The following is a 20,520-nucleotide window of genomic DNA, read 5'->3' on the forward strand; positions in this document are numbered from 1 at the left end:
ATGAAGTATGAAAAAGAATCTACTTACTTTTAACTTAAAGGACAAAAACTGCAAAACTGCTTAAATTACAACATATGTATTACAAAAAGAAGTATTTTATTTCAAATGAGACACAGCTTACAACTGCCAATGATTGTAACTGAAGTACCTGCATCTTAACATTAAAATGCAGTGTTAAATGTTTATTCTGAGTTTTGCAAATTGTTGTTATAGAGCTCTTTCCATTATTACATGCAGATACAAAACTTCCATTATTTGTAGCACTGAACATAAAATGGGCTGCAGTGATTTAAAAGGTTTATAAGAGAAAGCTTATGACTGTACTACATTATGTTAATGTGATTTTTATAATTATGTTATTTAAAACATCAAATGTATGATAAATGTAACAATACGAAATAAGAGGCATGTTAAATATGTTGATTACATGCAGGTATCATTTTTTTCATTTTTACATGACAGAAGTAGTTATGTGTAGGCGAAGGATCAAAACTGGAAAACTGCCAACAAACCTTTTCTCATTGACTTTTATATATTATATATTTTTTTTACAAACTGCTCTCTGAAAAGTTGGATTATGTGAAAACTTTATGTTAAGAAAGAAATTGACTAATAATAAATGACAAAGAATGTAAAATTTCAGAAGAAAAACTCGACATAATTTACAAAAAATGAGTACCTATTGACAACATACATCTGTAGTTTTTAAGGAATTACCTGATTTTATTAATTTGATTTTAATTTGTTTTAAGTAGATATGAAGACTTTGTTGATCTTTTATTGATATAAAGTTAATTCAAAGTTTTTCAGTTGACTTGAAGAATTAAAACTGCATTTAACAAATACTTTGTCCATGATTTGTACATTTTTCAATGGAAGTGATTTAAATCAATGATTTTTTAAAAAAAATCATGGTGATTTAAATCGCGATTTAAATCACGATTTAAATCAACGTGATTTAAATCCGCCAACCCTGGAAAATTATAAAATAAGGGAAGGTGATTCTTTTTAACGGTAATCGGTCATATTCCTTTTTGTTCATTTATGTAAGCCGTATAAAATATATTTACATCAGACTTATGGTTCTTAGCGCTATTTGGATTTTAATTTTATAAATCATTAATCTTTCAGTGGACCCCGTGTTTAATTTCCACATATTCCAATAATAATAATGATAATAATAATAATAATAATAATAATAATAAAGACAACAGTAGCGAACACAATCTTCTTTATCTTCCTAATATTTTTACATGTACACAAATTCGTATTAAATTTGAAGTATCGTTCAATATCTTTTTGTTAGCGTTCATTGATTTGATACATCAAAACAACAATGAGCAAACAATTTGAGGGGTTTCTTATGAAGACACAAATAGGCGAAAACAAATAATGAAAGCCCACGCGTATGGGGAATTCCAACCTGTCGTAATTATGGCAATCATAAAATTATGAAATTCTGTGAACAACATGAGTAATAAACATTATTTTTCCAAAATATTTCGTTGCGTTTGAAGGAAATCTATACGTACTTTCTTCAGCAGTTGCAACTGGTGTATGAGACAGCCTGTCGACCTATACCTCATCAAATAAGAACGAAAACTGTAACAACGATATTCATAATACTAATCCATGTTCTGCAATGTGCTCTTATGGACTAGCTGAATGATATTCCATTTGACATTACTTATCTGTCAGCTTCTAGTTTTATCATTATACTCAGAAATTTAGCGAGTGGAACATGGCAAGCAGCAAGCCTGAGTGGGAGGTCCTGGGAGCATTCTCTATCGACGAAGAGGGCCATTACAAGAACGACAAGAGTCAACGAAGATTTCTTGTTGAATCTGTTAATGACCATCTCGATTTCAACTTTCTTGAAGGTATTGGTGGTTACATTGCTCGGAAGCGACGAAAGTTTACATCCTCGCCCCTGACACAAGTCCTAGAATGGATCCAGGATCATAATGAAGAGCTAATTCAGGAGAGAGTTCTGGAAAATGAAGTAGGAGGAACCAGAAAGTAAGTTGGCATTCAAGTTAGATTCAAATTTGTTTAGTTTATAAACATGAATTTAAAGCATCCTTCTCCCTCGCAAATTATTTGGGAGTACGTACTGGCTGATCTAGAAGGGGGGGGGGCACAGCCGGCGCGTGACCCTCCCTTTTGAGAAACAAAATCAAAATCTATAATGTAAAAATGCCGTTAAAACAAAAGTGTGCCCCCTCCCATTTTGAAAGTGAAGACCTTTTTTTTCTTGTTATTTTTTTTTTCGGGAACGCATTACCCTTAATTTTGGGTTAAAAGCCTTTTTTTTTGGGGGGGGGGCTTGTCTAATTTTTTTCGGGGACGAAATATTATTAATTTTTGGTTAAAAACCGTTTTTTTTGCTTGTCAAAATTTTCCTCTGAAAAATGTACCCCCTTTTGGAAAATCCTGGATCCGCCCCTGGTGGTTCAGACTATATGACTGATCTAGATCCATACTTTGAGCCATTGGTATGGGGAAATGGAATGGGTGCGGGGTTAGAAATTATTGTCTCCAATGAAAGACATTGCTGAAGAATGAAGATGTTGAGTGAAGCGATCTGCAGTCCAAAACTGGATCGGGGGGGGGGGGGGGGGTAAGTGGCATAATCTTGAGGACATTGGAGAATTCCTTTGATCTTTCATTACTGTTTGAGTAGTTTATGGAGGTGTAAAGGTTATGATGCCAAGACAATTTTTAGAGCAGGCCTTTTGTTATCAAAGCCTGGATACGACCATGCATTAGTAAAGAATTTACCTGACTTCATAAAGTATTTCTTTGTAAGTTTGTACTTTGAACCCAGCAACTTGAATGATCCCGAACTCCCGAAGCACCTTACTCTTTTTAATACCTGAATAAAGAGTTTTCGCATCGCGACAGAACGATTTCAAGAACAAAAAAAAATGTATTGAAAATGCCCTTCAAATAACAATAAACAACTTGGAGGTCTTTGTCGAATATCGGTGAACCTGAACAGTAGTCTTTCGTCCTAAGTTTCGGTAAGGACGAATAATTGCTAATCATATTGTTTTTCCAAGAGTCCTGGGGCCTGTTGCATATAACTTTTTACCTGAGAAAACTCTGGTAAAAACTGAAAACTAAGGTTAGTTTGATTTCTGCCATTGACTTTAACACAGGGGAAAAACTCCGGTAAAAATAACCTGAGTTTTCTCAGGTTAAAAGTTTTATGCAACGGGCCTCAGGACGAATTAAACTGCTGTTTTGATTTGGCCAAGCTTCGACAAAGACTTTTTGGTTGCCCTTTGCTATGAAAGGCGTTTGGCAATAGATTTTATTTGTTCTGGGGAGCATTTTGCGTCGTGGTGAGAAAACTTCATATTGTTATTATTAATCAACACTGCACATTATTTAGTTGCCAACTTGCACTATGCGCTCATGAGCGTATGAATAGGAGGTCTGTGGTGGAGCCGTGATATGTGCAAACGCCGGGATATGTGCAAACAACGGTATATGTGCAAAATTTCGCCGGGATTTGTGCAAACAACGGAATTTGTGCAAACGCCACGCCGGGAAATGTGCAAATATGTCAAAATTTATCAACGGCATCTGTGCAAACGTGACGACGGGATATGTGCAAATGAACAATTTTCACGGGAAAAGTGCAAACCTCCGGGATATGTGCAAATCACTGTTTTTATCCATATTAAGGATATTTCTCATGAAATGTTTCATAAAATTACTGTTAAAAATGAGAAACATGCCTGCATAAGGGAGAAGCTACAGTGTCATCGGCAATGAAACGCTTTTCAGAGAGGCAGTGGGGGCACCAGGCTTAGTGGACATTTTCTCCGGCGACAATTGCTCCCATGGAAAATCTATACATTAAGCGAAACATGAAAGCTAACCTCCAAATCTCCTTATGTATTCTTTAGTACAGAATCTTAGTTCAGAAGGATCTTCAAATTATTAAATGACCGGGTTTGGAGCATTAAAAGACTACACTCTACATCCATGTTATTCCAAACGATAGTGGGTCTTCAATTTAAGGTTGGTGCCCCTGTTACACCCACAAATGTAATAATCGCCCACAAATGTAATAACACTTTACCCATAAAAAAAATAACACTTTACCCACAAATGTAATAACACTTTACCCACAAATGTAATAACACTTTACCCACAAATGTAATAATTTCGCCCACAAATGTAATAATTTTTGATCGCCCACAAATGTAATAATGACTTTACCCACAAATGTAATAAATTTGAAGGGATTTTTGACGAATCCGTTCTAAACTAAAATCCTATAGGAATGCATTCATATAGCACAAAAGTGCAAAGTCTTTCTTGGGGATAAGTCCAAAGTCTTTTTTCCAGACCCGGTTGTTTCAAAAACTAGTATATTAGTCCAAAGTCTTTTTTCCAGACCCAGTTATTTGTTTAAATTGTTAAATGAGTCCAAAGTCTTTTTTCCAGACCCAGTTAATTCAAAAATTATAATATCAGTCCAAAGTCTTTTTTCCAGATCCAGTTAATTCCAAACTTATAATATCAGTCCAAAGTCTTTTTTTTCCAGACCCAGTTAATTAAAAAAATATTAAATAAGCCCAAAGTCTTTTTTTCCAGACCCAGTTAAATAAAAAAAATATTATATAAGTCCAAAGTATTTTTCCAGACCCGGTTAATTAAAAAATTATGATATCAGACCAAAGTCTTTTTTCCATACCTGGTTGTTCAAAAATTATTATATAAGTCAAGAGTCTTTTTTCCAGACCCGGTTAATTAAAAAATTACAATATCAGTCCAAAGTCTTTTTCCAGACCAAGTTGTTTCAAAAATTATTATATAAGTTCATAGTCTTTTTCCAGACCCAGTTAATTAAAAAATTATTATATAAGTCCAAAGTCTTTTTTCCAGACCTGTTTATTAAAAAAAATCATAATATAGGTCCAAACTAACATACGATAATGACATTCTAGTGGAATAAAAATGAGAATCGAGCATAGTCTTTTCTCCAGACCTAGTTATTTAAAACTGGTGGAATCAGGCAAAAAGTAACCCAACCCTCTTATTAATGCTTAATAACATGGAAATATAGCATAGTCTTTCATCCATACCCAGATCTTTCAAATAACACATGATGAATAATCATAATAAATTAGTAATAACAAAAAAAAAGAAAAGCAAACAAAGACCCACGATCCTATTTATGTTGAGTAACATGGAAATAAAGCGTTGTCTTTCCTCTAGACCCAGTTATAAAAATCATAAAAAACACAACAACCAACAACAAAACAAAGACCCTTTAATCTTGAATAGCATTGAATAGCATGGAAATATGGTGTAGTCTTTCTCCAGACCCAATTATTTCAAAATAACAAAAATCATTTTAAAAAAGAACAACGGAATCTAAAACCCAACTATCCTTCAAACTAATAAAAAAAACCTTCAACAAATAAAAGTTTAGAGAGTTTTCTTTATTCCAGACCTTGTCATTTTCAAATATAAGATAAATAAAATCTTTATAACTAAGACTCAATCTTATTCTCGTGCCTGTTCAACATGAATAAGATGATTTTGGGAGTATTTCATCAACATTTATGTCCGACCCTGATGTTGATTGGCTAAGATGCAGTGCTTCCATGGTTAGTGTTGGATAAAATGGGACTTGTCGGATTAAACGTCAGACAACTCCTTCAATGAAATGCTCCCCGGGCTCTAAGTTTTGATGGTTTTTGTCTCACCTGCGAAGCAAAGTGAGACTATAGGCGCCGCTTTTCCGACGGCGGCGGCGACGGCGGCGGCGGCGGCGGCGTCAACATCAAATCTTAACCTGAGGTTAAGTTTTTGAAATGATGTCATAACTTAGAAAGTATATGGACCTAGTTCATGAAACTTGGCCATAAGGTTAATCAAGTATTGCTGAACATCCTATTAGAGTTTCATGTCACATGACCAAGGTCAAAGGTCATTTAGGGTCAATGAACTTAGACCATGTTGGAGGAATCAACATTGAAATCTTAACCTGAGGTTAAGTTTTTGAAATGTCATCATAACTTAGAAAATATATGGACCTAGTTCATGAAACTTGGACATAAGGTTAATCAAGTATCACTGAACATCCTGCATGAGTTTCACGTCACATGACCAAGGTCAAAGGTCATTTAGGGTCAATGAACTTTGGCCGAATTGGGGATATCTGTTGAATTCCCATCATAACTTTGAAAGTTTATTGGTCTAGTTCATTGAACTTAGACATTAGAGTAATCAAGTATCACTGAACATCCTGTGCTCATTTCAGGTCACATGACCAAGGTCAAAGGTCAATGAACTTTGGCCGAATTGGGTGTATCTGTTGAATTACCATCATAACTTTGAATGTTTATGGATCTGATTCATGAAACTTGTACATAAGAGTAATCAAGTATCACTGAACATCCTGTTCGAGTTTCAGGTCACATGATCAAGGTCAAAGGTCATGTAAGGTCAATGAACTTTGGCCATGTTGGGGTTTTTTGTTGAATAACCATCATATCTCTGTAAGTTTATTGGTCTAGTTCATAAAAAGTGGTCTAGTTCATTAAACTTGGACATAAGAGTAACCATGTATCACTGAACATCTTGTGCGAGTTAGAGTAGTATTCATAGTCAGCACTGCTGCTATATTGAACCGCGTGATGCAGGTGAGACGGCCAGAGGCATTCCACTTGTTATTAATATAAATTTCTTTGCCTGGAAGAAAAAGTGAATGTTTAAATACATTATATATTACAGGATCTGGAAGATCTGGAAGAGGGTTTTAATTTTAAATGTTTGTTTTGTTGTTCTGTTTTTTTAATAAGCTGGTCTGGTCAAATTAAGTATGCGTTATCACAAGGGTTTTATAGTTTGGGTCTAAGTTTTAAGATTAATGTTTCGCTTAATTTGAATTTTAAGAGAACTGGGTGAGGGGTTACTCTAAGCCCAAGCATTTATATTGGGTTTAATTTTGAAGATTGGTCTTAGCTGTGATTTTTTTCAATATTTGTTTATCTTCTAAATAACCGGGTCTAGAAGAAAGACTAAGCATAATACTCGTCTTATTCCACATGTCAGAATAAGAATATGACAAAGTCTTATGTTTTTAAGATTGTTTAAATCATTTTTAAATGACTGGGTCTGGAATAAAGACAACGCACTAAACATGTGCTTTTCTACATGCATGGTCTTAATTTGGAGGATTGTTGGTTCTTAGATTCGTTGTTGGGGGTTGGGTTTTATTGATTTTTTATTCTTGAAATAATTGTGTCTGGAGGAAAGTCGATCTTCGACAATTGGTCTTCGTGTTATTCCACAGTAATCAGATTATTGGGTCTTCGTTTTAGAATATTTGTAAAAACTATTTCATTTTTTTCAAATAATAACCAAGTCTGGAGGAAGGATGTTTGCTTTACCCATGTATTATTGCAATGTTTGTTGGGGTCTTAGTATTATTTAAAACACTGGGTGTGGGGTAAAGACATATTTCTTTACTGAGTGTAACTTTGGAAGATTGGTCTTAGATTTGAAGTTTTGTAAATTCATTTTTTAAATAGCCGGGTCTGGAGAAAAGAGTACGTTTTAAAACTCGCGTTATTCCACAAGAATATGATAGGGTCTTATGTTAGAAGATTTTTTTTGCGTATTTGTTTTAATGATTAGGTCTGGACTAAAGACAACGCTCTAAACTTCTTTTTAAAACATTTCTTAGGTAAAAGGATTGTTTGGTCTTAGATTTTGATTTTTTTATTATTACTATTAGCGTAATTTTGAAAAATAAAACTGGGTCGGGCTGAAAGACTACGCTACATGTATATGTCCATGTTATCCAGCATTAATAAGATTATGGGGTCTTTATACTGTTTTGAAAATGTACATGTAATTCATAATTTTGAATAACTGGGTTTGGAGGAAAGACTATGCTATATTTTCATGGAATTCAACAGCACCAAGAGTGGGGGATCTTTTTTTTTCAATCATTTCTTATTTTGAAATAATCTGGTCTGGATGAATGTCTATAACATCAATAGATTGTGTGGTCTTTTTAAAAAGATTTGATGAATGTTTTAAATGACCCGGAGAAATGTCTTTGCGCTATATGAATGCATTAGTATAGGGTTTAGTTTTTAGTTTTAAGTAACCGGGTCGAGAGAAAAGACTGCATTTTTGTGCTACAGGAACGCTTACTATAGGGTTTAGTTTTTAGTTTTAAGTAACCAGGTCAAGATTACGCTTGATTCTCAATTTACTCTTAGCGCATATATTCACAATAATACACCAAATAAGTTGAAACAACTACAGACATTAATTCCACCAGTCTTCATTACCTGGGTCTGGAAAAAAGACTTTGGACTTATATTTCAATTTTTGAATTAACCGGGTCTGGAAAAAAGACTTTGCACTTTTGTGCTATATGAACGCATTACTATAGGGTTTAGTTTTTAGTTTTAAGTAACCGGGTCTGGAGAAAAGACTACGCTTGATTCTCAATTTACTCTTAGCGCATATATCCACAATATAAGCCGTGTAAGTTGAAACAACAACAAAGACAGTAATTCCACCAGTCTTAATTAACTGGGTCTGGAGAAAAGACTAAGCTCGATTCTCATTTTTATTCCACTGGAATATCGTTATTGTATCTTAGTTTAGACTTATATTGTAATTTTTTAATTAACCGGCTCTGGAAAAAAGACTGCACTTTTGTGCTATATATGAAGACATTAGGGTTTTAGTTATTAGTTTTAAGTAACCAGGTCTGGAGAAAAGACTACGCTTGATTCTCGATTTACTCTTATCGCATATATTCACAATATAAGCCATATAAGTTGAAACAACAACAAAGACATTAATTCTACCGGTCTTAATTAACTGGGTCTGGAGAAAAGACTACGCTCGATTCTCATTTTTATTCCACTGGAATATCATTATCGTATCTTAGTTTGGACTTATATTATAATTTTTGAAATAACCGGGTCTGGAAAAAGACTTTGGACTTATATCATAATTTTTTAAACAACCGGGTCTGGAAAAAAGACTTTGGACAGAAATAATAGTGTTTGAAACGACCTGGTCTGGAAAAAGACTTTGGACTTATCTCCAACAAAGACGTTGTACTTTGTGCTATATAAACGCATTACTATAGGATTTTAGTTTAGAACGGATTCGCCAAAAATCCCTTCAAATTTATTACATTTGTGGGTAAGGTCATTATTACATCTGTGGGCGATAAAAAATTATTACATTTGTGGGTAAAGTGCATTATTACATTTGTGGTTGAAATTATTACATTTGTGGGTAAAGTGTTATTACATTTGTGGGTGTTTTTACATTTGTGGGTGTTATTACATTTGTGGGTGCAACAGCCCCCCCTGCCTCTCTGAAAAGCGTTTCATTGCCGATGTCACTGTAGGTTCTCCCTTATGCAGGCATGTTTCTCATTTTTAACAGTAATTTTATGAAACATTTCATGAGAAATAGCCTTCATGTGGAATAAATGCAGTGATTTGCACATATCCCGGAGGTTTGCACTTTTCCCGTGAAAATTGTTCATTTGCACATATCCCGTCGTCACGTTTGCACAGATGCCGTTGATAAATTTTGACAGATTTGAACATTTCCCGGCGTGGCGTTTGCACAAATTCCGTTGTTTGCACAAATCCCGGCGAAATTTTGCACATATACCGTTGTTTGCACATATCCCGGCGTTTGCACATATCACGGCTCCACAAGGTCTATGCGAATAATCGATTAATAAATTGTTTCATGGACTCAGAAATGATAGAAATTCATTGAGACATGTGTGATATTTTCTTTTTTTTTAGCTCTGATCAGGAAAATAGTAATTAGGCCTAAAGATAATTTCATTAATTCAGGTTTTCGATTGGATCCATATAAGGTAGGGTGTGGATATACTGATCTGGGATAACATTGCACTTTGTTGGAGTTTTATGTCCAAATATAGCTTCAAGCAAACTTTCTCGAAGTTAATTTGACACCTGACATCATTTTTTTGGTAAAATCTTAGTCCTTCTATTCCTATCTAAGTAGTCTTATCCCCTTTCCTCTTTTTTGTCTACTGTATATAGAATGAATGCCGATTTCGTTGGTAGTGGAAATGTATTCAGCCTTCTTCTCCGGGCTTGCGAAACCATTGATCACGTAGAGATTCTTGTGAGGCGTGATCATGGCACGTTCTACATCGAGACTAGCACTCGTTCGAACCCACAACGGAGGCAGGCCAGGATTCCCCAACCCCTATTGCACGTTAGACCGCAATTGGTGAGTCAAAAACCTCTCCTGGTATGTTTAGGTAAATGCGTGGGTGCCTATAGGAAGGGACATGCAGGCGCGGTTCGGGGGGGGGGGGGGGCTGTTACATTTGTGGATGCAACAGGGGCTTTATGGGCTGTGAACTAGAAAAGAAAGATTACCTATAAAATGGTCAATTTAATGAAGAAAAAAATCATGATGAAATATTTTAAGCATTTTTGTTTATACACTTTATTATATGTCCTGAGAGTATCTGTCCCATAATAATTTTGATAACTTTTTTATGTGGTATATACGATTAGATAGAAAAATTGAGGTGTGCTTTTTATGTGACATAAAATTCTTTGTGCAAAACAAGCCTAATATATGACTGCAATGAATGAATCTAGGTGTCAGTAAAGTCAAAACCTACAAGAGTTGCAAAAAATCCTTTCCAAATACATTTATCATTAAATTAACGAGAAAAAATGTTTCATAGACACATTATTGTCAATTCTTATTGTAATTTCTATTAATGCTACTATTATTATTATTTCTAGCATTATATATAAATATAATCGTTATTATGCAGTATAATACCTTACAAACTACATTTTAAAATAAATTAACATGATTTCTCTTTTTATTTGAATGTTAATTCTAATTATTCCTCATACTAAGAAATTGATTAATCTTAATTATTACTATTATTGTTATAATCATTATTATTGCATTATTATTATTAGGCCTACTATTATCTTCCTTACTATTATCATTAATATTATTGTCATCATTATTATTATTATCATTATTATTATCATTATTATTATAATTATTATGATGATGATGATTATCGTTATTATTTTCATTATTATTATTATTATTGTTGTTGTTGCTGCTATTGATATTATTATAATCATCATTATTAATACTGTTATAATTATGATGATGATTATGTAGAATGTTCAATCGCAATATCCACGAATGAGGTGCAGCGGAAGACGTCCGGTAGCAAGAACAAGAGCACCACCACGGTCAATCAACGAGGGGAGCTCGAGCAGGTAGATCAGTAGGAAGACCAGCACGGAGATCAGGAGAGAGTCGAAGAACATCAATTCGTACAGTACCAGAGCAAAATGAGAAAAGAAAAATAGAGTTCGCTGGGAAGAAATTTTCAACTTGTGTAACGACCAGTGAGTCATCAAGCAAGATTGATTTACGTTATTTTATGTATCACTGGCATACAGTAAAAAAAAAAAGAGTCGAAGAGAAAAGAAGAGATAGGGAAAAGAAAAGAGTGAAATATGATATTATTTTTTGAATACGTCAAAATCCATCACAAAATTTGATATTTTGACTAAAAATGTCGAAATTTGTGCGATACGCCATATCTGACCTTCTAAAATTTTTGGCTCATTACGCCACTTTTTTGACATGCGAAGCAGAATTAAACAAACGGTTCCACTTGATTTGACGCTATTTTTGGAAGCCTGTATTATCTAGGAATACACCACTGTGAAGCAATCAGATGATATGGGGCTATTATGCCGATTTTAGTGACTACATATTTTTTTGCCGAATGTACAGTAGTATTTTGTCATCTTGTAATTTCCTATCATGAATTTAAGATCTTAATTTTAATATATAAAATATTAATGTTTTTTTTTTGTTTTCTGTTTTTAATATATAATTGGTCATATTGTCATTTATTCATTGATTTGGTTCTTCCCACAACGGCCTCTTATTTGTGTTCTTGATTCTTACAAGTTGATGATGGCGGAGTGCCTAGCGGTGACGAACCGGTAAATGTGTACGCAAAGTACATGACCGTGACAAAGATGAAGTTTGGTGAACACATCATCCTCCAAAGTAACGAGGTTCATGCCGAACGTAGCCAAGGGAGCGACTCTGTAATGACATCGCCAGAAAACTGCGTGTTGTTTAGAACCAAGAAGGCCCATCTTGACGGCAAAGCTTTGATGAACTTCAATAGGTCAATATTTCTATCGGATTTGATTAAAATATTCTAAGGGGGACTCTGTTATGACATCGTCTGACAAAGTTCTGAGTCTTAAAAAACAACCGGATTCATATCCAGTTGCTTTTGATACATAGTTTTATCGAAAAAATATACATTTTCAAGACTGTTATAGGAGTTCATAATCAGGATACTCATCTTACAAAACAAAAAACAAGCGCGAAGCGTGAGCTGTATTTGCTTCATAATTATTCAGATCTGAAAAGGGATGTTTCAGCACTTTTGTAATTTTCAACATTTCAAGCATTTCACGTAACAAAATAACGATTTGTTTTGATAAATTGACTTGAAAAAAATATCTTCAGTATCAGGTAATGATCGTGAACAGGACACCCCATTAAACAAAGTGTGAGCGCGAAGAGCTATTGAAATTGCTATATGCCCCTATTTATGCTGTCTTGTAGATTTTTGTAAATTCCAACCTTCTCCCTCTAATTTTTTGCTTCTTTTATCTTTCTCCTGCATTTTTTTTCTTTTTCTCTTTCTTCTTTTTTCTTCTTTCCTTCTTCTTCTGCTCTTTCTTCTTCCTCTTCTTTTTCTTCATCTTCCTCCTCTTCCTCTTCCCTTTTCATTTCTCCTATTCCTTCTTCTTCTTATTATTATTATTATCTTCTTTTCCATGGACTGTTCTCTTCGTTGCCGTCAATATAAGGGTGTCTATGTTACTTCTATTCCATGAAGTTGGATGGCAAAAGCTTTCTCCGCATGTGATCATGTTTAGAAAAGAAAGTCTACCAAGGCAACCATTTAACCCAATTGCAATCAAATTTGATCGCAAATGGCGCGATTGGGTTAAATGCGTCGTGATGAAACTCTCCTCTCCTTCAACAACACCTTCTCCTCCTCCATCCCACCATTCCTATCCTCGTTATTTTTCATTCTTCTCATGCAGGTACAAAACTATGAGATGGTGGTCCCAGGCCTACATAGCAGGTGTTCCCGAGATACTGTGTGGTATGAGAGATGATACAGCACATCAGATCAAATCGGTCAAAACGATGAAGGTTGAAGACCTTCCTGGAATGTCTGGTGTACGTTTTAATTCTTAGATTTCAATTCCAATTTATTTCATTTTTACTTTTTGTATTATCTCTTTTATTAATTAGTGATACATAGAAATACAAATCAATTTAATAGGGGGGATTGAATATGAATACCAGAACTCTTACTACGGCAGCCCGAACACCTCTTCTTGGCGACGTCCCCATGGCTATCAGAAATTTTAATAATTTCGTTGCCAATAACCTTCAATGACTATCTTTATATGAGATAGATGATGTATTCCGATTTATCTTAACTTTATCTTATCTTAATGCAATACATTTGACTATTTCTACTGGATTTAGGGTTTCTGGGATCCAAGGATGTGTCGAAAGAAGTTTAGAAATTATCTCTCGGATATCAAGAGATTGATCACAAAAGACAATCCTAGGTAGGTTTATATTTTCATCGGGTTTTCTCCTCCCCATGCATAGTCGTACGAAAAAGATTGGGGTGGGGTAGAAGGTAATTGGCCAATCAAATAAATTTCACATTTTCTAAAGAAAGATGAAGAAAATATGCATTGTGATGGAAAAAAACATCCACCGCCCCAAAAATGAATTCGTTGTCACACCCATCGATATCGACTGGTCACGCTATGTTAGTTGCTTACAAAAGTTAAAATGACAGTCATTGCCTTTTTTGCACTTTGTGACCATAAAATGTCATGGCTTTGTATTTCTTATAAGAGAGATGAATACAACCAGATTTTGATATTTGATTTCATTTCATTTTTCAATTTTCTTCTCCTTTTTTCCTCCACCCATCGCTCTTGTTTGTGTTCTCGTTTTCGTTCTTCCTATTGATGTTCTTACATTTGTTCTTCTTTTAATCCTTCTTTTTCATCATCTGTTTACCCTCCCTAATTTACCATAGAGTTGTGTATCGTCTGGAGTTACCAGAAGTAAGACTAGGACCTAACATCAAGGATAGACTGCAAAGAAGGACGTTCATCATATCGGAAGGAGATGTTAATGAAAATTCAGTCATCATCCCTGATCAATATCGCCGGGAAGTCTTGTGTATCAGGGAAGGGGTTTGACAGGCTATGTTGTCGACTTGGGGCGGTGCTATACAGGGCGGGGGGGGGGGGCAGTCAAATATATTGCTGTACACATGCGTGACCAAATTATTTCCAAACACCCCCTAAACGAGTTTTTCTCTGTGTTGCGAGTTTCATTTATACATTTGGCCCCTAAACAAGTTGTCGCCAGAATATGACACCTAAACAAACTTTGTACAATAAGGAAGAACCCGAACTCTTTTCAGAAATGAGGAGGAAAAGGCCCCAGGGAGAAAGCTTTGGAAAAAAAACTTTCCCTGTTTACGTTTTACCACACGATTGACCATTGACCAGCCTTTCAACACCACCCTTTTTTGAAAATCGTTGTTTTTGCTACCCTTGAAGAGTGCACGCTCGGCCCGCGTCCAAAATCTAAAAAACACCCCTTTAAATACGTTTTTGGGGTCCGCATGTGTTCAGCAATAGCCCCCCCCCCCCAGGCGGGGGCATCCGGCACATACGTTGCTAGTATCATCCCTCCCTTTCGTGGCCAGATGGTTGGTTGATGATTTCATAGGTTGGATGGTTGGTTAGTTGGTTGGTCGGCTTCATTTTTTATGATTGATTTGTGGTTGATGAGTAACTCAGTAGGGCCTATAGATACATACTAAAGTTGATAGTGGGTAGGTTAGTTGGAAAATTGTTTGATTGGTTGATACCGACTGGTGCTTGGTATAGTTGTATTTTTTGGAAGGTAGCTTTATTGATTGGTTGGTTGCCTGATGGTACTTGAAGACGTATGGCTGGTAGATTAGTTGGCTGGTTGGGAGGTGCAGTTGATAGGTTGATGGGTGGGTTAGTGGGGAAGTTGGTTGGTAGGTATACGTTGGTCATGTTGGTTGTAGGTGGAAGGGAGGTATGTTGGTTTATCGTTTGGTTGTTTGCATGGTTCCTTTGTTGGTATTAATTGGTTATTTTGGATGGTAGGTACCTATAGGTAGATTGTTTGGCTTTAACTTGTAGGTTAAGAGTAGGCCTGGAAAGCATGACTGCTTTTATGCTTTAATGGTTGGGCGCGTCATAGTCCAGTGGTTCTGACTCTCGCATTCCAAACAGAGGGTCGTGGTTTCGAATCCTAGCCATAGCGCGTTTTCTTTCAGCATGAACTTTATCCACACTGTGCTGCACTCGACTCAGGTGAGGTGAATGGGTACTCGGCAGGATAGATTCCTTGAATGCTCGAGCGCTGAAAGGCAGCTCGAGCTAAATCCGGGTTGCTGATAATAATAACAAAGCGCCTCGATCGGAATAGATTGTTTCTAGATAAATGGCGCTATTCAAATGCCCATTTTTTACCATTATGGTTGGATGGTTGGTCTTTAGGTAGATGGATTTGTTGGTTTGATCAATACATTGGTTGGTAAAGTACGGTTCGGATTGTGGGTTGGTATCGTTTAAGGGTATTTCAGTAGATGGTTGTCTTATTGCTTCGTGTATAGGAACTTTGCACTATAGCTGTTCTCTTTTTCATATGTTCTGAAATGGGTTTGCTGGTATAGTAGGTTTTGTGGTTGGTTTGAAGTTGTTTTGTGCTGATTGGCTGGTCGATTTGACTGCCACTTGGTTTGTTGGTTGGTGGATTCATTCATTCGTTCAATAATATGTAACTTATTCATTTACAGTACGCCAAAGTGAACATTGATGTAATGATTTTATAGGCCTAATGATTTCAAAATTATGATAATTGTAATTCTGTAGATCTGTACATCTTTTATCTATGCCTTTTATGAAATGACATTCAAATGAGAACTAATATACATTGTGTAATTGTTTCTTTCTCATCTTTATCATAATTCGTGTTGTCTTTTTAACTATTTGCAATAATAATGTCTCCGAGGCTTCTTTTGAAAAAGATAAAAAAAAAAGGTAATCCTGATGGTTGAGGGTTATGTTAATAGTTGTAAAAAATCTTTCACAATGATTGGTGATATTTTTTCTTTTCTTGATTAATTATTCATTATTTAAGTGGAATGTAGAAAAAAAAGGTGATTGAGGTGGTATTATCCAAATCGTAGAGAAAGGGTTTTACTGAACACAGCATCTGTACAGTCAGTCTCATGAGCACTGTTATGATATGCACAACGGCCTTAGACCAGTGCAATGAATAGAGGATTCAAGTTAACGATGCAGTGCATAGTTTTTGTTATCTATACTGTCACGGGTTGTGCGATTAGAGAGTATTTTAACATCCACTTCGCAGACGATTTTTGGAACGTTGACAATCTGTAGCAATTGCCCGTCAAATCACAATGAACAGATTAGATGTCATTGTAGAAAGTTTGTGGACCGGACAGCACATCGTCTTAAGCGTGTTAAGATTCTGACCGGGTGAAAAATTGCAAATATGTCGTTTTTCCAGAGTCCTGGGGAGTGTTTCATCAACATTTTCATCCGACAAGTTGTCAGATCTGACATCTTTCTCTGATGTTGATTGGCTGAGAGGTACTGTTACTATGGAAACTGTCGGATAAAATAGGACTTGTCGGATAAAACGTCCGACAAGTCCTTTCATGAAACGCCCCCTGGACGACATTGCTGTTTTGATTCACTTATTTTCGGCAAAGGCTGCTTTGTTATGAAGAGCTTTGGCCAAAAATTATCAGCGTAATTGATAAAAACCGTTTGCGAAATGGTTGCTAAAATGCCCTAGTTTTCGCACTGCGACGTACGGAGGATTCAGCAAAGTTAATGAATTGTCAAATGGCAAGGACGAAGAGCAGCAGAGGACTTTTTCGAAAATTGGGGAACCCGAACAGCAGTTTCGTCCAAGGTTTTATAGCTGAGGAGATATTGCAAACATGTCATTTGCCTAGAATCAACGAGTAAAGTGCTGCCCTTGTTGGTGTCCATTGATTCTCAAATCCTCTTAAAACGGATTACTTCGACCTCAATTTTCGCTCTATATATTTTGATGAATTCTCCAAAGTCTTCTGAGTTCTGGCAGCCTCCAAAACCAAAGTTTAAAATAACCAGATGAGGCATACAATATTTCTCAGTCAGTGTTTTTGAGAGCTGCACTCTCAAAGCTGCACTAAAAAAAGTAACATTTTGGAAAAGCTGTCAAAATTGTGCTTTCTAATTTTAAGGAAACTTTTTGATATTCAAAATGATGGTGTACAATCTTCTCTTTCAATTGACACAAAATGCTAATCTTTGACAAGTTCCCTTACAATACCGAACAGCGCTTTTTATTGTTGAGGGTGTAAATAAACTGAATTCAGTACTTCATTTGTGATTATGCTTGAATTATGTGTCGATACATTATCACGGTCATAATATTCTATTTGGTGTTTTGCTCTACTGATCTACACCAAAAGAGCTTGCAGGGAATACATAAAAATGAATACATCCGTGATTAGGAATTTGACTAATTTTTCAGCATTTTTAATGAAAGCCGTTCATCAATCAATAAGAGTCGTTAAATAATTAAATCTAAATTATAGGCAGGGAAGTTTTTTTAATGACATTTTGTGAGAAGATAGTTTATTGGACAATCGTTTACAAAATGATTGATTTATAATTGTATATTTGTTCTTGACGTGCTTTGCGTCTGACTAATTCTTCATTTGTGTAATTTCAAGTTAAAGGTTAAGTTCTTGCTTAAAATTATTAAGCTATTATGCCTTATTCTTAATCATTCATAAAACAAACAAGAAATTAAATTCTTGGATAAAATCGATATCAAAATTAGTCATAAATGATTACAACGAGCAATCATTTACTTGTGAGAACTAGTTCAGACTGAATTGTGTCCATTTCATTCACTTTGGCGCAAGCCATTTTTTAAATCCTAAAAAACAACCCCTCGGTGTTTGGTTATGCATGAATAAAATAATTTCATGATGCCATTGTGTTGGGGAAAGTGGTGCGCAGAATTTCATTGTGTTCTTTTGAACTTGGTTATAATCACATCAAAATATTTCAAAAGAAACTTTCATGGTATCAGACTATTTCATTTTATATTGATTCACCAGAAACTATATTCTACCGAACTTTCTTGTCACAATTTACAAGAATTGTATATACTTTACGATAAGCTGGTATTTTCTGTCTATAGATTGGGCGACTTTCTAATATCATTTCACTATATCCATCTCTCTCATTATGGTATTGGATTCTCTTCTAAATTCGGTGGTATTCCTGCTCTCTTCAATTTATGATTCCATTAACCATGCATTAGTGGGTAGAAAATAGGCCTATGGAGGGTGGTTTCGTTGACTTGTGCTAATATGAAGATACACAATAGAGTAATTTTTGTGATGTTAAAGAACTCTGAATTAAGTATCAAACATTTCAATTCATTTGTGAGTTACAGAGAAGAAATCCTTGTGAGATATATTAGTTCATGAAAAGAAAAAGTTTTCTTGTCTTCAGACATTTGAGTATATAGGACTGGTAAATAAAAGAGAAAATAAAAGTCATACTTCTGTGTCAAACTCATTCTTTCTGTGTCAAAGAGAGTTAGTTCAAGCGCATTGATTGCAAAGAAAATGTGCCTCTAAAGTTTCCATCATAACCCTTTTCTTGTTATTATAATTTCATTAACTTACATTAATTTTGTTATATTACAGGGTTATATTTACACCTTTTTTCCCAAAAAATCGTGTTTTATTAATTTATCTGCTGAAGAATAAAAAATAATAATTAGAAACTGTATGTGTATGTAGGACTGGTGTCTATATTTGTCACTGCGATGATTAATATTTAAATATGTTACATTCTATAGCTATCAATATTTAGATAATGCAGACAGGATTCCTGCTTGAAAACAACTCTCTTTCAAGATCAGCCATCAATTATATTGTTATTTTCAATGAAATGTCTAAATATCCTGTTATATGATTTTTTTCAGAGATGGAAAACACGAATGGACTGAAATGGAGGCAGTGTTTATGTTAGATCCCTTTACCTTTTGAGTGACCTACTTTTTTTTACATATCTGGTCTTTCAATTTAATGATATTTATTCAATGAATTGCAAAGAAAAAATACAAAAGTTGCTGTCAACACTAACTAAAAAACTTATACTTTTATCACTCGAGTTAAAGTGAATCAGTCATCTCACGTCAATGAAATCTGGTTCTGTAATGTGTAATTTTTTAAAGTACTGAAAAAAGTTTTTAGTATATTTGAACATTATCAAACATGCAATCCTTTCATTCTAAATTTCCGCTTCGGTATTTTCGATATTACCATACTATTTTTTTCTTTTAGGCTTATTCTCCATGCATGGTTTTAGTCTTTCAAAATAAAAATTGCCAAGGGGAATTTACTGGGACTCCAATCTTTCAGTTGCACATCACTTTGTACCAAACAAATAAATAGTACAAAAATCTCTCAGAAAAGGTCCCCTTCTCTGGAATAACATACCAGGATTAAAATAGTTAAATTACTTCGATCTTTTTATATTAAATATAAAAACATATTAAACTCTTTCAAACGTAAGTTTAAGGAGTGTTTATTGCTAAATGAAATAAAGATACACACTTTGTGCTTCCTTTTATTTCCATTTTCACTTTTCCTCTTTAAATTTTAACGTATTTATTACGTAAATCTCTATTCTAATTGGGATCATGAGTGAAAGTTTTTTCCCAAAACTTTTAATGATCCCACCGCATCTCCATTGTTATCTCCTTTGTAAAATTGTCTGTATTTTTTTAAATGTTGTTATGCTTTGTACCAGTAGTGGACCGTGACCTGGAGGAGACAAAGCATGGGGGGGGGGCAATGCATTGTCTGTGAACAATGCTGTGCCCCCCCCCCCGATGCTTTGTCTCCTCCGCTCACGGTCCGCCACTGCTTTGTACATTTACATGTACGTGTTAATGAGAATGTGGAATATAAATTCATTAGATAAAAATGAAGACAACGATCAGGTGTTCCCACAACCTTCCAAATAAAGGCCAGCCGTATGACAACATTGCACTTATGGTGGTTGTATTAATTGTCTGATAATACTTAGTAACATACAATAGAAATAAGTCATAATAAACGAAAGAATACACGAAGAACAATACACTTAATGAATAAATGATAAGATATTTATTTGTCAATTATAAAATAGTGATTAAAAAGTTGTTTTTGTTTTGACTCAGCTATGCAACTATCAAAGTTATTGTTATCTTTTT

The 20,520-nt window shown here is 34.9% G+C and overlaps 1 protein-coding gene across 1 annotated transcript; it reads left to right on the forward strand.

Annotated features, from left to right (window-relative positions):
* Positions 1-1,741: 1,741 nt before the first annotated feature.
* Positions 1,742-14,372, forward strand: LOC121415448 (decapping and exoribonuclease protein-like). The gene is made up of 7 exons (XM_041608650.1): positions 1,742-2,019; positions 10,089-10,312; positions 11,376-11,444; positions 12,019-12,244; positions 13,182-13,320; positions 13,636-13,721; positions 14,207-14,372. Exons 1-7 carry the CDS (start codon positions 1,742-1,744, stop codon positions 14,370-14,372), a joined length of 1,188 nt encoding a protein of 395 aa, XP_041464584.1.
* Positions 14,373-20,520: the final 6,148 nt, after the last annotated feature.

This window comes from Lytechinus variegatus, chromosome 5, assembly GCF_018143015.1.
Source record: "Lytechinus variegatus isolate NC3 chromosome 5, Lvar_3.0, whole genome shotgun sequence".
Classification (NCBI taxonomy): domain Eukaryota; kingdom Metazoa; phylum Echinodermata; class Echinoidea; order Temnopleuroida; family Toxopneustidae; genus Lytechinus; species Lytechinus variegatus.

What these genes read in the sequence shown, in the direction of transcription:
- LOC121415448 (XM_041608650.1), top strand. Translation starts at nt 1,742, where the DNA reads ATGGCAAGCAGCAAGCCTGAGTGGGAGGTCCTGGGAGCATTCTCTATC. An exon ending in TTCAACTTGTGTAACGACCA is followed by an intron (nt 11,445 to 12,018) that starts GTGAGTCATCAA and finishes GATTCTTACAAG; the next exon opens with TTGATGATGGCGGAGTGCCT. An exon ending in ATCACAAAAGACAATCCTAG is followed by an intron (nt 13,722 to 14,206) that starts GTAGGTTTATAT and finishes AATTTACCATAG; the next exon opens with AGTTGTGTATCGTCTGGAGT.